Here is a 17,307-nt window from a genome sequence, read left to right on the forward strand (position 1 = left end):
ACCTGAATTTGCAGTAGGGTGGAAGGTATATTTTTTCCAGTATTTCTCCAGTATTAGCAGAGAGACGAAGGAGCCAGTTATGAGCAGTCAGAACTGCAAGAGAAGATTTATAGTCTGGTGGACTGGGAAGCGTTTCCCCCTATATAAAAAGAAGTTATCAGTAAAAAGTTTGAATGTGAACATGAGGAAAGCCATACTGTCTACTTCCTATAGTTTTTAAAGCAAACTATCTGGCCTAGATGGAGATTAGGGGGCAGATTTTTGAACACCATCCTTCCTTTTCACACTCACAGTATGCAGGTACAAATAACTGTGGGCACAATTGTTTGTAGGTGTAATTGATATCGCTTAGGCTGAATCTACATGGAGAAATTGACAGGCAAAGTTATTGTGGAATAAGCTATACCAGAATAGCTTCCTATATGGACTCACTTTTTTGGGTACATCCACACTACCCGCCGGATTGGCGCATAGCGATAGATCTATCGGGGATCGATTTATCGCGTCTCGTCTAGACGCGATAAATCTGGAATAGAGCATCCACACAAGGAATTATTCTGATATAATTTATTTATTATGTAATATCTAATTATTCCAGACAGCTATGCTGGTCAATTCCCCCCCTCTCCTCCCCCCCGACAAGGCCTTAGAAGTCTAACTGCTTGATATTAAGCAGTTGGATGTCATGCCAATTGTGCTTACAAAACTGCAGGTTCAAAAAAGATGTAAGTAGAGGCCAAACACAAAATCAGTGTCTTACTGATGGATGGCGTTTACAAACCCAGACTAAAACACAGATACAATTAAAATGTCCTGCAATAAAAATGAAACATACAGACACAAGACTGCAACAGTTTTAAAGTTGGTGGTAGGACTTCTGGGAGCCACTAGGGGAACGGTGGATGAATAATTTTATAACTACCTTTTGCCACCTCTAAAATCCACAACCAGCAGCAACTGATTCGCTTTCCCACCCCCACGCTCCATCTAATATTCATCAGATATTCTATAACTCTTTTAATTTAATAGCATTACAGATGCTGTTCCATCTCCAGACTTTCTACAAAATCCTAAAAAGCAGAAGGTGTCAGACAGCTCTTTTGCAGCAAGATGGCCGACGAGGGAGAGGCTGCTCCTCTGAGACTATATGAAATTATGGACTAGCTAAAACAAATCTCAAGTGATCTATCTTGAGAAAAATATCTGAAGATTTAACTGAAATAAAAACTATTACAAATTGGCTTGATGTGTACTAGTCAGACTCAGCATCAAAACTAGAGGAAGCTGAAAACAGAATCTCCTCACTAGAAGACACAGTGAGTATTATGAATATAACCTCAGAGCAACAGAAAAGGACCACTAAAACACTGCAGGAGAAGGTTAATGATCTTGAGGGAAGATCAAGGAGAAAAATATCTGAGAATTGTGGGTCTCCAAGAGGGGTTGGAAAAAGGGAAGCTTGTGGAATTTTTATCTACCATGTTGCCAGCTCTTTTTGTCTCTCCCCCACCAATCAAAGTTAAATATTGAGATATTCCATCGCTCATTTGTGCAAAAATCCACTCCAGATACAAAGCACCAGGCCATAACTAAGATTTTTAAAATACGGTTTTAAGGAACTCATTCTTAAAAAAGAACTTGAAAACCTAACATGGAAGGGACACAGGCTGATGACTACACCAAGGATGTGGTGAAGAGAGCTAAATTTAACAGATCAAGAGCTGTAGCCAAAGGATTGGGTTTGGACTACTGCATTTCCTTCCCTTCTACTTCCAAAGTTAAAAGAGAAGGCAAGATGGTTTTATGATAGCAGAAGTTGAAAGGTGTCTGATCTCACTACAGAGAAAAAAAGAAAAAAAAAGGAAAAAAAAAACCTGTAAAAGATACAGATGGGATGCATTAAAACAACTTTACCAGATAAGTCACTGCAGTGGTGGAATTTAGTTCTCAGTCTAACAAAACAATTGTAAATTACAAATCCACCATTTTGTCCCCTTACTTTTCATTTCTTTGAACTTCCGTGGTTCAGCAGCAGAGGGGGCTGGCTGGGAAGTGAATGGCTGGGAAGAAGGATCTCATCTCTGATTTGAATTTTGACCCTCCATCCAAACTCAAGAAGCCACTATGTGCTCCACCTGCTGCTGTGGAGGGTTACAATATGGACATACCTTCTTTGCCTGCATCCACCCTAGCCCATGCCCCTCATTAATCCAGTGTACCAGGAGCATATCCACATTCAAGACCCTCACTCCAACCAAACTGCTTAACTGGACCCGTGGACTCCTTACACCCATGGATCGGTAAGGTGCCACAGAGAAGTGTGGTTTTGCTTTCGGTCTGAGGCACTCTTGCTCCTGATATCTTTTCCAACCCTTCCTCACCTTTATTTTTAAAATCTTTCTCCCCTTCCCCCTTCCTTGATAATTTTGTTTCATCTCCATCTAATTTCCTAGATTTTGGGTTTATAGTAAACTTGGAAATATTCAATCCATTTGCCCTAAATGTACACTTATAAGAGATATCAGATCTAAATAGTGTAATGAAGATTTCAGTTGAATGATGAACTGTTTCAATTCCCCAACTGTAAAGAAATCTGATCTCCTAAAATCCTATCCAAGAATAATAATTATTATTGCTGTTTATGATTCACCAAATTACTGAGAATGTGTTATGACACTGTTGTATGCAGTGTAGTTGTAGCCGTCTGTTTTTTTCCAGTAATATTCAGGTTTTTTCTTTAGTTTTTATTTTTGTTAGAGTTGAAATAAATGTTATGCTGATTTACACGGGTGACTATGGAGTTTACACTATAATCCAGTGTGGACAAGGCTCCAGGGGCAAAGTTTAGGAAAAACTGTTCTGCTAATCAACCCTTATCTGCAAACGATCCAGTTATGTTGGAATAAGGTTGTTTAAATAATTTGTATAACTTTTTCTTATATATCCACTATAGACTTGTTCTTAAGTTGAGACAGTAGTCTTCGTCACACTTTTGTTGTTGTTGGGAATAGTGTAGAAACCACGCCTTCCCTTGATATGAGACTATTTCTCCTTCATCAAATTAAAGGGAATCCAGTTATGCCCCAGTTGGGTGTTTTGAGTTGTGGGGGGAAGGAGTGATGAGGCCACTCTTCATATGCCCAGGGTAGTGAGGAGGAATCCAGATATGTAGCTCAAGCAATGAGAAGTATTCAGCCACCTGATAAAGAGAGATTTGACTTAAACACGCCTTATGGCTAATATTATAAACTATGTTTCCTGGAACATCAGAGGGGTCAATCATCTTATAAAAAGAAAAATTATTGTCACTCATCTTAGAACACTGAAAGCAGATATCTTCCTACAAGAAACCCACGTAATGACTTGGAGGCAGAGACATTTAGGATAGGTGGAGGGGTGCTTAACAAGTTCTCCTCTGCCAAACATGTAGCAATATTGTTTCATAAAAGACTCACTTTACAAATTGTAGATGTAAATGAAGATCAGGAAGGTACTTTTTATTGGTGAAGGCTATGACCTCTGACTCTATATATACCCTCTGATGTATGTGGACCCAATAAACTATAACAGGGTACAAAAAAGAACTAGATAAATTCATGGAGTATAGGTCCATCAATGGCTATTAGTCAGGATGGGCAGGAATGGTGTCCCTAGCCTCTGTTTGCCAGAAGCTGAGAATGGGCGACGGGATGGATCACTTGATGATTACCTGTTCTGTTCATTTCCCCTGAGGCACCTGGCATTGGCCACTGTTGGAAGACAGGATACTGGGCTAGATGGACCTTTGCTCTGAACTAGTATGGCCATTCTCATGTTCTTAATAAAGATGCTCCACTTTTTAAAAACACTTCCCCTTCCCCCCCTCCCCGAAATTAATGTGCCATTAGAATCAATCATCATAACAGGAGATCTTAATGACGTATTGGACCCTTTTTTAGACAAATCAGGGCTGCCCCAACATACACAATCACATACTAGAAATATTATAAAAGATAAGGAAGAATTGGGGTTAAAAGATGTATGGTGGTTGCGGAACCCTTGGATGAAGGATTTTACTTTTTTTTTCCTCCTTGCAGTCCACATATTCACAAATAGATTTCTTCCTGATTTCTATGAACCTGGTAGAATCAGTGCTCAATAATGAAATCAAGTCTATTATGATCACTTATCATGCACCAGGATGCTACACCTCCCAAGACAAATTGGACTTGTAAAGATAGATATTGAACTCCGCTCTTGTGAAAGTTAAACATTTTCAGAACTATGTCACAGAAGAAATTCAGTTTTTTTCCTAAACAAATGACCCACCAGAGATATCCCAATCCACCCTATGTGATACACTAAAAGCTTTTATTAGAGGCAGGATTATTTCCTATTCAGCAGGTAGGCAGAGGGCTAGCCAGGCTCAGGTCCTAGAATTAACCAAACAACTTAAAGCTATGCACATAAAATGTGCAAACTAGTCCTACCAAGAAAATCTTAAAAAATTAATCAATCTTTGGTAAGAAGTAAATAGACTGACTTCAGCACAAGCCCCCAATTTGCTCTTTTTAGACTCACACAAGAGATACTGGGAGTCAGGGGTAAGAGTGGTGAAAATTCTCACATATAGATTAAAAGTAAGCAGTCAAAGGTCCCAAATACTATCACTCAAATCATAACAAGGGCAGGTTATTACTAATCAAAAAGAGATCAATGATCAATTTTTGAAATTCTACCAGGCTCTTTACAATAATGATTCACCACTTGACCCAGAAGAACTAAATAATTTTATTAAAGCTCTTAACTGCCCACAATCTCATAAGAACAGCAGATCAGGCTGGCCTTTCCCTTGCAATCAGAGAAATTAATCGAGGTCATGGAGGAAATTAATCTGGCCAAGACCCCTGCCCTTGATGGCCTACCGAAACTTCTATCAAAGTTTCAAAAACATTCTGGCCCCTAAGCTGTTATACTTTTCTAAGATGCCTTAAAGAAAGGTATGCTACCTCCTACTATGAGAGGGGCCCTAATTACTGTATTACTTAAACCAGTTAAGGATGCTCAAAACTGTAACAGCAATAGATCCATCTCATTAATCAATACTGATGTAAAAATACTTTCACAAATATTGGCTAAGAGACTGGAAAAAGTAATGAATGAAATGGTTAACCCCGAACAGGTGGAATTTATTTTAAAAAGGCATAGTTCACACTCTAGAAATTCCCATGGAATTGTTTCACTCAGTGCAGAGAAAGCCTTCGACAGAATGAACTGGCAATATCTGTTTGTGACCCTGGATAAATTTGGCTTGGGAAAGTCCTGCATTTAATGGATAAAGCTGTTAAGATCCGAGAATTGGGATTGGAATATAACAAATACACCTCTACCCTGATATAATGCTGTCCTCGGGAGCCAAAAAATCTTACTGCGTTATAGGTGAAACCGCGTTATATCGAACTTGCTTTGATCCACCGGAGTGCACAGTTCCACCCCCCCCCCCCCCAAGCACCACTTTACCACATTATAACTGAATTCATGTTATATCGGGTCACATTATATTGGGGTAGAGGTGTAGCACAATATCTCCCTGCCCCTTTGACCTGTTTCAGGGAGCAAGACAGGGATGTTCTCTCTCTCCCCCCTCCTATTCAATCTAGCATTAGAACCACTTGCAGTAGAAATTAGAAAACATCAAAATATTCAATGGATCAAATCAGAGACTCAGGAAACAAATTTTTCTATATATAGGAGGATGTCATCTGCATATTAAAAATCCAGATCAATCTATTCTAAATATTCTACAAACTATAGATAACTGGTAAATTCTCTGGCTACAAGATAAATTTGAAACAATAAAGATCTCATTGGATTTAGATGGAAGTGGCTCTACCTGTAGAGGGATATTTAGATGGCAAAAGACAAATCTCAGATATTTTGGCATCCTCTTCCTTAAGGAAGTTAAAAGCACAGTCAAGGTTACCCTCACCTCATTAATCACGCAGTTAGCAAACTATTTATATAGATGGCAGGCACTACTCCTCTCCCTTTGGGAAAAAATAAACAATCAAAATGAATGCCATTCTGAGGATCCTTTTTACTCTGAATTCCTTTCCTACCCATATTTCTCCTTTTTATTTTACCAAAATTGACAACATGTTCCCATCTGTTTTGTAGGGTGCTGGTAACAAACCCAGAATCTTCTTACAAAGATTACAGTTCCCTCTCAAAACAGGTTTTAGATGTCCCAACCATCAAGCAATAATCCTTAGCCACCAGCACAGCGGCTCATTCCCTTGTGCTTTAGAAACTCAGATTAGTTCCAGCTGGAAGCAGAATTGTTTGCTCCTTTACCCCTTTCCAATGCACTGCACTTGGATTACTACTGATTCCCTAAAGAACTACCACCAGCTATTGTCGCAGACAGAAATATTTGGCATACTATGTCTACTAAATTTAAAAGTCACCCTCTTCTACATACCAAGGACTCTTTATCTGCGGTAACTTGAAACTCTGTATAGCAGACAACCCCATCATTTGGCCAGATTTAATTAGGAAAGGAATTCTGACCATCATTCAATTGACTGAAAATGATACCTTCCTCCCTTTTATAATATTAAAAGAAACGTTCAATCTATAGACTAAGAAGGAGTGGAAATATGTTCAACTTAAACGTGCCATCTCTCATCTGTTGGGCCCCAATGCCTGTGCTACCCCGACCCACCTGAACTTCATTCATTTCTCAAATATTACCAGATTGCCAAGACCTACAGCAACACTATATGCACATTTGGCCAGCAAATTTGAATTAAACATGGATTCCCTAAAAATGAAATGGAAGGAGAAACTAGGCCAGGGCTCGGCAACCTATGGCATGCGTGCCAAAGATGGCACGGGAGCCGATTTTTAATGGCACGCTGCTGCATGCCGGGGTCCCGGCCGCCGGCCCCGCTCAGCCCGTTGCCAAACCCAGGCCAACAGCGGGCTGGGCGGGGCCAGTGGCTGGAACCCCAGCAGGCAGCAGCGTGCCATTAAAAATCCTGCCCGGCCCAGCCTGCTCCTCTTCCCCGCACATCCACAGCTCTCTCTTGCGGGGGCAGGGGGCAGAAGTTTGGTCCTGCCGGCTGCTGCTGCAGGGCAGCCTCCACCGGCAGCCAAGCTCCCTCCTTCCCGCCTCTTCCCCCAACGTGATGGGTTCCTGCCCCTCCTCCTCTCCCTCCCTGTGCCCGAACAGCTGATGGCCCTGTAGAGGGAGGGGGAGAAGAGGAGCCGGAACTGCAGCCACAGTGTGCTCACTGCTCCGGAGAAGAGGCAGGGACGGGGCCTTGGGGAAGGAGGGTGGAATTAGGGCATATCCTCTTAAGCCCCCTGCCGTGAGCCGCTCAGGGCAGGGGGCTGGAAGCATCCCCATGACTCCAGCCCACATCCCCAGTCCCCTGCCCTGACTCCTGAACCCCCCCCCCCCATCCCTCTGCCCTGAGCCCTGCACCCACCCTGACACTATGGAATTATCCAATTTTATCTGCATGACTCCATGGGATTTAAACTGCATTTCTCTGTACGGGCCTGATCCTGCAAGATGCTGACTATCCTCAACTCCGGTGGGAGTTAAAGACACTCAGCTCCTTACAGGAGGCAGAAATCTAGGAGCAGCACGGTGGAGAAATGTGGCACTATAAAGTCGCACGGATATTATTGTACCATAGGCAGTAACATAACTAAAAAAAACTATACAATTGTTGTAGTTTGCATTCATTAATGCACATTTTAAAATATTTACTATTTTTTCTCAAATTACCAGATTATTTCCCAGTAGAATTTGCCATGTGCAAAATGTCATATTTTAGAGTTCCCCTATTTGAGTTAGCCAGACGCAAATAAATCTTAATATGAGAAAACCACTCAGTCTTTCCCTAAAGTCACCTTTGGTCTGAGAGAAAGTATGACAATTTCAGTCAAAAAATGAAGTTTAGAGACAGTTGTGTGCAAATGAAAATAGTGAGTTAAAATGCCAGTAGAGTTATGACCAGCTGTAGTCAATAAGGATGTGTGTACATGGCAAGCAGAAACCCATGGCAGCAAGTCTCAGAGCCCCTGTCTACAGACTTGTGCTATGCCTCTAAAAATAGTGTGTAGATGTTTGGCTCGGACTGAAGCTCAGGTTCTGCAAACTTTAAATGAACCCTGTATTTTCATGGAATTTTTTCAAAGATGATTACTTAACTCAGAGGAGAGAGTGTTCTCTAGTGTCTAAGCCCATTTCAATACAAAAATTCTCACTTATCTACTGTGTGAAGATCATCATTCCTGACAAGCACTGTGATAGTTGTTAACAAGAATGTTGTTACAAACAGTGCAACTGACCCATTAAATAACTGCTCCCAGCAAAGAAGAGCATAATAATGTATACTGCTTTGAAGTTATTTAGGTTAACTGAAAATGTTAGAGAAGAGCAGGTTGATAATATGGTCTCTGAATACTTGGCTTCTTCCCTGAAGTAACAGCAAAACTCCCTCCAACTTCAATGGGAGCCATATGCAGCCATCTGAAGACATAAACTGACCATAATTTGCAATAAACATCATTCCCATTTTTTGAAATGTTTGGTTTCAATTTTGTCTACATTATCAGTGAACTGTTCTTCCACAGCTAAAACAGTTGCTATATTTTGTTTTCAAAATTCCTTCAGTAAAAAGTAACCTTACCAACGGGCATTCCAATAATAATGCATCCTCTATTTTTTCTGATTTAGAACATGCTGCCAGTTGATAAAGTATTCTTGGCTCTCGTGCAATGCTGAGAAAAAAAAGATTATAAACGATCAGTCTACTTTATAAACTACCTCTGTCAACAGGTCAGTTTATGCACTATTATAAATCATTACCACCTCCTCATGAAGTCAGCATTCTGAACTTCCCAGCATGCTAGGCTATTCTTATTTTGGTAACTGTCTCTCTGTGCTACTTTCAGAATTTGGGTAACCCCACCCACCACTATAAGATGCCATTAAAAAGATCACTTTTTGTCTAGGTAAACATTTTAGACAAGAGATGTACCAATAATGTTCTTATTTTAGTAACATACTTAAAAAAAAACTAAACAGAAAATATGAAAATTAACTCAGGAGCAGAAGGCCATCAAAAACCGCACCACCTGCACCTCCAAGTGCATGACACACTTCTTCCACCTTGCTTTCTCTAATGCAAAATCATAGCAGCGCGCGCACACACACACACATACATTAAAACTGTACCAAAACAAAATACTTCACAGCATGGAGAGAGGAGGAGAAAAAGAATGAAGCACAAATGACAGATGTTACTCACGTTACTCACTTTTAGTTTATAGTTACTAAAGGATTGACATCAGCATGATTATTGGATAAGATCTCAGTTATACATTGATCTGCCTATGTGCCTGATCTCTTAGGGGTAAAAGAACCCTATGTCTGATTAAATTGTTTTTTAGTAACCACTCATCATAGAGTCCAGTGTCTGCATGGTGAGACAAGCGCTGTAATGCCTAAAGAGACTGCACCTTTGACTTCTTGTTAATCAATGTGCTGAGGCACAAGTTTATTTTTGTTACTGGCTTGGTATAATCTAATGATAGAATAACCACCAATTTAGGGTGAGACTGCCCTATTTCCCAGTAGTTTGTCCTGAATTTGGCATCCTCAGCTGTGACCCACTGAGGCCAGCTGACAACTACAAGAAATAAAACTAGGGTTCAGTCTGTTTAATTTGAATTCCATGCGGTGCTGAACATCTTAAACTCCCATTAAAGTCTAGTGATAGTTGAACATAAGCAGCACCTCACAGGATCAGGCCTTACCTTGCCAAAAGCAATGCAATACAGCTATTGTCTAACACTTAAGAGATAATAAAATAAGGGTTCAATCCTGAGAACAATTAGGCATATGGGTATCTGCGCTCATACAAGCAATCCCATTCAACTCAGTGGGACTACTCGTGGGAGTTTCTAAGATCAGAGCCTGAGTATTAAAATGAAAAATAATGGCAATTTTTAGCAATCAAATAATTACCTGCTCACACAGCACCGGTAATTGTCAAAATAAATTCTTCCACGCTCATAAGCAATAGGAGATGTGGAATGAGTTGTCCAAACATTCTTGAATTTAGTACTTTCCTGAAATAGACAATGAGTGGAAGAAGGCTTTTATGACAAGCTGTGATTTTGGAAAATATTTCACTTGCCCCTACCGCTTAATAACTTATGTTAGTTGAACATAGTCTGTTGAACACATAAAGGACTTTTAAAATAAATAAATAAGTCTCCTGGAGTTATCTACCCATTTTAAATTTTTCTTTCCTTCTTTCTATGATTATACACTGGATGCTTCCAGTTGTGAATACAGTAGGCATTGAAATAAGGCAAGCAGGGCTTTGACTCAAAAGTATTTGAAAAGTAAATCTAGAAAAGCTGGAGTGGGGTATGCGGTGGAGGAAAATGTAATAAAACTTATGAACGGGCCTTTATAAAAAAAACTAGGGACAAAAAAATGAAAAGAGAAGCTTTACCAATTCATGGGCACCATGGAAAATAAATGTTTATTATTAACCGACACAGGTTAAAAATAAAATTGGTAATAACATTTGTATGCAACCTTTTCAACTTAAAAATGATAGGCTCTGATATTGCAAATATGCACAAGTACCCATATATATGTTAGTAGTCCCACTGAATTCATGGAGTTTTGGGATCCAGCCTACTCTTGGTGTTTGGAGGAAGGCATGGGAGGGAGTTTACATGCTTGTATAATGAATGCAAGATGTTAATGAGTTCACTTGAACTACTCACATGCATAAAGTTACTCATGTGCATTAATGATATCAGGATATGGAGTTGTAAATAATTGTATCTGTATTAATTAAAGCCCCAATCCTTTATGAGATGCATGTAGGTGGGCTATAGTCAGACAAAGCCCCATTAGCTTCAATGGGGCCCTATGTGGGTGCAGGGATCCCCCTTCACACATCTGGTTGCATGAATGTGGCCTAACACCTTAGACTGTTAAAACTAAAGGAATTTTAAATACTAATTTAATTGTCCCTGTGTGCTATTTCTACATTTCTCTCAGCTTGGGCAATAACAAAATTTAAATCACTTTCACTCTGGTTTATAATCAGCTGCAATTTCAGTTTCCCAGTGCTGCAATGTTTGGTTTCCACTTCAGAGGCATGTTTATTTGTTTACAGAAAACTATTGACTTTTTTAATTGTGGAAACAATTCTGTTGCACTTAAGCCAGATCTACACTACTAATTTACACTGGTATAACTCATTCAGAGATATGAAAAATTCCTGAGTTATAGCAACCTAACTGCTGGTGTAGACAGCACTATGTTGATCGGAGTGCTTCTCCCGCCGACATAGCTATCATCTCTTGTGGAGGTGGATTAGCTATACCGATGGGAGAAGCTCTCCTATTGGTGTAATGGAATCTTCACTAAAGTGCTAGTTACTCCTGGGGGAATTCTGTGCACATGCAGAATTCATGTCCCTCTGCAGGAAATGTTCTGCCAGAGGCTCTGCAGTTCTGCCTTTTGCCCATCAGGGGCCACTGTGCACCAGAACTGTCAGCAGCTGGCTGCAGCCCCGTTAAGAGTTATGGGATTTGGGGGGTTAACAAACCAGGGCTGCCCAGAGGGTGGGGGCAAGAGGAGCAATTTGCCTCCAGGCCCTGCAGGGGCCCCCACAAGTTTTTCGAGGGCCGTGGAGCAGGGTCCTTCAGTCGCTCCCGGGAAAACTCTCGCAGGGCCCAGGCCCCCGGAGCTTCTTCCGCTCCAGGCCATCAGCAATTTGGCAGCGGGTAGTCTGTCTGCTCCAGGACCCGCCGCCAAAGTGCCCCGAAGACCTGTGGCAGGGGGTCCTTCCGGCACTTCGGCGGCGGGTCTTCGGCAATTCGGACGGGGGGGGGGGGGAGAGGGCGGCCCTGTAACAGACTGCGGTTCAGAAGGGCTAACGGGGCGACAACATTGAGCAGGGGCTGAATGGGAGGGCAGAAGCACTCTAAAAGTGTGGGGGGGCCACCGGTGCCCAAACCGTGCCCCCCACAAGCCCACACTGTCCCTTCTTCCTGAGCCCCACCCTCACGCTGCCCCCTTTCCCAAGACCCTGCCCTCGCACAGCGTCTTCCCCCAAGACCCTCCCACCTGCTTGCTCCTCTCCTCCCCGTCACTTGCCCTTATGGTTGGTAAAAAGTGGGAGGGGAGGGGCGAGCATGGCCCTCCATGTTCCAGCACCCCTGCTGCAGGGCCACATGGGGATGGGGGCTAAGGGGCTGCAGGGCAACATGAGGGAGAGGGGGTAGGGGCTGTAGGGACACATGGGGTCACCCAGGGGCTGCATGGGGGAGGCTTCCTTACTCCCTAACAAAAAACCCTGTTCCATACTTCTCCCACTCACACCCAACAACCCTTCAGGTTCTCTCCCAGGCTCCTTCCCTCTCCCTGAGCACCTATCTTACCCCTGCCTACCCCACGCCTTTGCACTGCTTCTGAGGGGTGGAGGAAATATAGATCTGTATTGTAGTTTAAATAAATTACTCAAAATGCTGTATTAATATGCCCAGTGAGGAATCTATTTGTCAAAAAAAAATCCTGATTTTTTTGTATTGTTACAGACATACTTGCTGACAGGTATTTTGAAATAAATTACCAAAATAATTGAAACTGGTGTGAATATAGATTGTTATTTTGAGAAATTTGGCACAGATTTCCCCCAGGGGTCTATAGGAGGGCAGCCTGCAGCACTGCACATGTAGACAAACCCTTAGAGTTTGAGGTCAAATTTAAAGTTGATGATGTCCCTTACACTATTAGCATAATTTTAATATTAAGTATTATATAATTGTGTACAATAATATTCCCTGGGATTAAGAAATCTGAGTGAGTTTAAAAAGAGAGTCACACAGTAATACTGTTATAAAGTAAAAGTTTGATTTACAAATGGTAATGCCATTTTTTCCACCATTCAATATGCTTCAGGTTTGAATGATAAAGATGTTGCATCTTTTCCAGAGGTAAATTTAATAGTATTGCTAATTCTCTCTTCCTCAATCAAGAACTCACGCTGTTCGCTCTCTCACAAACTTCTCCCGTTCAGAGTTTATCCAGAGGTTACTCAAATTCCTGCACTATACTGGAGTTCACAACGTCTGGAATGAAGAAATCAGGTTCCAAACAAGGATTGAGTCACGGCTGGAAAATGTTAGAAGCTGTTACCTGACACACTAGCTTTCTTAGGATTCCCAGGTTTTTTCTGTGGGCGACACCTGCATCTTTTGTATAAAATCCGTGAGATCTCCTGGTTAGAAGGCGGCAGACATTGTGAATTTTAAAAGCACTGGAGGAGAGTCTCGTGGCTGGGGAAGAGGAAGAAGCGGCTGAATCTGGGGACATTTTTATTTCTTGGGAAAAGCTCGAATTCCTTCTAATTCCTGGCTCCGGCAGCAAGCGCGGGGCTGTTCAATACAAGGAGACAACAATGCATGTGCCTGATCATCTTTCAGTGCCACAAGTATTACGGACACCCCCCTCCCTTGCTGATGCTTCCTTCTCCCTCCCCCAAATCCTGGAGCCCTCCGCGGGCACAGCAAGCGGGAGAGAGCGGCCTGCACAGCCCTCGCTACACTCCAGCCTGGATGCAGACAGGGAAACCCCCACCCACCCAGCAGCCGCCTCCCCGGGCCCCAGGCGCGGGCCCGTCCCACCACGGCCCAAGAGAGGGTCCGTGAGCCCCGCTGCTCTCCCTGTTGGCAGCGGCAGCTCACCCGGCCCTTGCTATGTCTATGTACGAATCTGTTCACGGCCCGTTTGCGGCAGGCCCGTGGGCTGACAGCAGCGCCTGGAGCCTGGCCGGGCTCTCAGAGGAACGCACCACCAGCCACTGGCGGGGGGAACTTTCCAGCGGCCATTACTTACTGCCCCCGTCAGTCCCCAGCGTGTCCGTGCCGCCAAGAGCAGCACCGGCCCGGCCAGGCCTCTCCCCGGCCCCGCTCGGCGCCGGGGAGGGTAGTTTTCAGACGCTTCCCAATGACGCGCCAAAACTACAAGTCCCCGAATCCATTGCCCTGCCCTGCCCTGCCCTCTCCGTGCGCCTCCTCCCGCGTGTGGCGCCCGCCCGCCTGCCTGTCCGTCCTTCCGGATTCATGTTCCCAGCTGCATGGAGAGTGTTACCCCAGCAGCCGGGCTGGGGCGCTGAGCAGAGCTCCCGCAGGTCCTCTTCAGTGCCAGATGGGAAGGAGCAAAGAATCCTGTGGCACCTTATAGACTAACAGACGTTTTGGGAAGGGGTTGCCACACCCAATCCTGGGGGCTAGACGTTGCTATGTAGAAAGGCTGCGGAGTGGGAAATAACTGATGTTGTGAACCCTGTGCAATGTGCCACTGTTCTTAGTTGTTAAACAGTCCCTGTAGCTATACACAGGGAGGCAGTCCGTGGGGGGTTGAAATTAGTAAAAACGCCCTGCGATTATTTTAAAGGATTTTCTCTGTAAACTAGAAGAACAGTTTGAAGGTACGTTTTGGTTTTTTTAAATTAAAATGTTATTGGTACTTTTCAGTAAATCAGCCCCAGTAAGCGCAAGCAAAATACCTTAATTTATAAAGATCATGAACATTTACAGTGCTGGTGTAAATAAGAATAAGTTAAGTACACACATATAGTCCCTGATGCTGCAAAGACTTATGCACATGCTTAACTTTATAGGAGAGTAGTCTCAGTGAAATCAGTGATATTACTTGTGTGCACAAAAGTTAAACATATGGGTAAATCTTTGCAAGATTAGGGCCTCAATAGTTCATTAGAATGATTTATTTGCTTTCTTATAATGAGGTTCCATACGTCTGGCAAAAGACAATATAACTAGTACACACGTTGTCAAATTTTAAAAAACAACAACTTCTAAATGAAGGCATTTTATCATGCATTTATTTCAAAAAAAGGCATTTATTTATGATTAGGAAAGACAAGATAATTGAAGTGAGAATTTCTTTCCAATTTTTTTCCCCTCATTGAAAATAAAATACCTTTAAACTGAGCAGGGGAAAAGAAGAAATGTCTATTTATGCTCTGCATTGTTACTTTTCAAATAATATTCAACAATATTAGCAGGGCAATTATACTGTGCAACTCACTGAAACTGTACTTGCTATTCAGTGCAGTCATGCTCTTCAGTGAGATGCCAGTGATGATACTGGTCGTTTGTTTTTTATATATAAATTGGGGGTTGTGAAATTTGCTGGATGGAAAACTATGGAGACTGAATTATTTTTTGTATAACCGATACAAAAGGTTAGAAGGGTAATTTGAGCCTTCATGGAGACTTGGTTTTGTTGGTGATTTGTCTGATATGGACACGTGGATATGGAACTAATAGAGTTCACAAACTCATTGTATTTGTACCATTGAACAGCTATCACCAGGTAATGAATTCTGGTCACTATTGAACTGGGCTAGATTTGTATTGACTCAGTTCCCAATCCTAGAAATACTTAGTGATGAAATACGTGAAGTTTGCAGGATAAGTGGCTTAGAAATGTAAAGCACTTCATCTCGGTAGTAGTTCCCAGAGACGTACAGTGTGTTGGACCCATGGTAATCATTCTCTTGCCTGAAGAGGTCTGCAGATCAGGAGTGAGGCACACTGGTGGGCTTGTGTGGAAGCTTGTGCTACCACTGTCTGTGAGGCTAAATAGTGGACATCAGTCTTTAGGTATGTCAGATACACTGGGACTTTAAACAAGTATTAAATTATCTTAAAAATGTAAAAATATTTTCAGGGCCAAGGGAAGATGGAGTTGCTGCCACACATATCTATGGGTCAGTCGCCTTCAGGCCAAGCCCTAGTAATGGCTGCGAACGAACGAACGAATGAATGAATGAAGAAACTCAAGTGGTAGTGCAGAGAGTGTACTTGCAACAAACAGGAGAGAGTCAAACTATTCATGTTTTGCAGGCTAGTGAGAGGAAAGTATGTTTCAGGTGCACACCTGCCAGTGAGGGACAAATGCTAATAACACTGAGGCTATGTCTACACTACAGATACTACAGTGGCACAGCTATTGCGCTGCAGGTGTGCCACCATAGCATCTGTGGTATAGACACTTGCCACAGTGATGAAAGGGGTTTTTCCATCGCTGTAGTTAATCCACCCCTCTGAGAGGTGGTAGCTAGGTTGACATAAATCTTCTATTGACCTACAAGTATCTACACTGGACTTTAAGATGGTTTAACTATGAATTTTTCACACTCCTGAGTGCCATAGATAAGTTGACCTAAGTTTTAGATGTAATAAGTTTTAAGCCTGACTGTCCTTAGCTGGTGCTATAAAAAGAGATGTATCCCTAAACCATGAAATTCTGAGTACTTAGAAAAAATCAAGTTTAATTACTCATTGTAATGAAGAGAACTAAATGCATGATCTCCATGGTAGTTGCAGTTGCTCAAACTAAGGTAGGAGGTTCCTGATGGTTTTTTCCATGAGCGGTGCTCAGCTCTGGAATTCACTCCTGGTCTGGCAGAGCTAGGGTTTGTTGGCCTTCAGGGTGTGCTATGCATGGACAAAGCCCATGTAGACTCTCAGGGCTCTCTTGGAGAGGTGGGTGGATGGATTTGTAGAGGCCAACAGTGGAGTACTTAAATATAAATTGTAGGTAATTTGTGATTTTCATGGTCGTGATGAATTAATTTCTTAAGCTTTGTTAAAGTTTTAGGTATAATACAAAAGTTTATTTTGTGTTAAGGCTATTTATCTTTTTTAGTTGTATGCTTGTTTAGCTTTCTGTAGGTGCTTAGAACATTTTAAACAAATTTTTAACAAATCATTTTTAACAAATTTTACATTTAACATTTTTAACAAATCAAAATAAATACATAAAGTGGTCCTATAATAATAAATATAAAGGACATTTAAAAGAAATAGCTGAAGAGAATATGTCACGTAAAAGGGATGCTTTTAAGTAGTTTTGCTCACAAATGTAAATTTTGACTGCTTTAGTTAATTTGAAAAAAATAATCGATATTTTAAAAGCAGTAAGAGAAAAGTACAATTTCCCTTCCTCTCCCTCCATGGGTTAGCTAATGTGTCCTAGCCTGTACATTTAGTTAGGACACCTGCATGTTTAGAACCTTTGCCAGACAAACTATTCCTTTCATAATGCCTGTTTTATTAAACAAAGTAACTTTTAAACAACTAAAACATTTAATCCAGAGATTTAATCATATTTTGTTAAATCAAAGTCTAAGAGCATTTAAGTTATAAGTCAAGAGCTGGACTCCTAGTTAAAATTAGCATAATTCTAGT

The 17,307-nt window shown here is 41.8% G+C and overlaps 2 protein-coding genes across 9 annotated transcripts in view; one reads left to right on the forward strand and one right to left on the reverse strand.

Annotated features, from left to right (window-relative positions):
- DCAF17 (DDB1 and CUL4 associated factor 17) overlaps positions 1-13,424 on the reverse strand; it is a 35,919-nt gene extending 22,495 nt beyond the window's left edge. Inside the window, exons 1-4 of the mRNA XM_039494856.1 lie at positions 13,226-13,424; positions 10,025-10,128; positions 8,685-8,775; positions 3-139 (exon numbers count right to left, since the gene is read on the reverse strand). Of these exons, the coding sequence (XP_039350790.1) occupies positions 3-139; positions 8,685-8,775; positions 10,025-10,128; positions 13,226-13,402 (509 nt within the window). The 5' untranslated portion in view covers positions 13,403-13,424. The remainder of the gene's footprint in view (positions 1-2; positions 140-8,684; positions 8,776-10,024; positions 10,129-13,225) is intronic.
- METTL8 (methyltransferase like 8) overlaps positions 1-17,307 on the forward strand; it is a 156,806-nt gene that overhangs the window by 102,108 nt on the left and 37,391 nt on the right. For 3 of the 8 annotated variants that reach the window (XR_005586218.1, XM_039494858.1, XM_039494860.1), the window contains exon 1: positions 13,431-13,520. The exons of 4 other annotated variants lie outside the window; for them this stretch is intronic. Coding sequence is in view for 2 of the 4 variants with exons in the window: in XM_039494858.1 (XP_039350792.1) it covers positions 13,492-13,520 (29 nt within the window). In the remaining 2 variants the exon portion in view is untranslated. Of the gene's footprint in view, positions 1-13,430; positions 13,521-14,146; positions 14,520-17,307 lie in introns of those variants that run through there. One more of the 8 variants, XM_039494863.1, reaches the window with a different exon arrangement.

Source organism: Mauremys reevesii, linkage group 11 (assembly GCF_016161935.1).
Source record: "Mauremys reevesii isolate NIE-2019 linkage group 11, ASM1616193v1, whole genome shotgun sequence".
NCBI lineage: Eukaryota > Metazoa > Chordata > Testudines > Geoemydidae > Mauremys > Mauremys reevesii.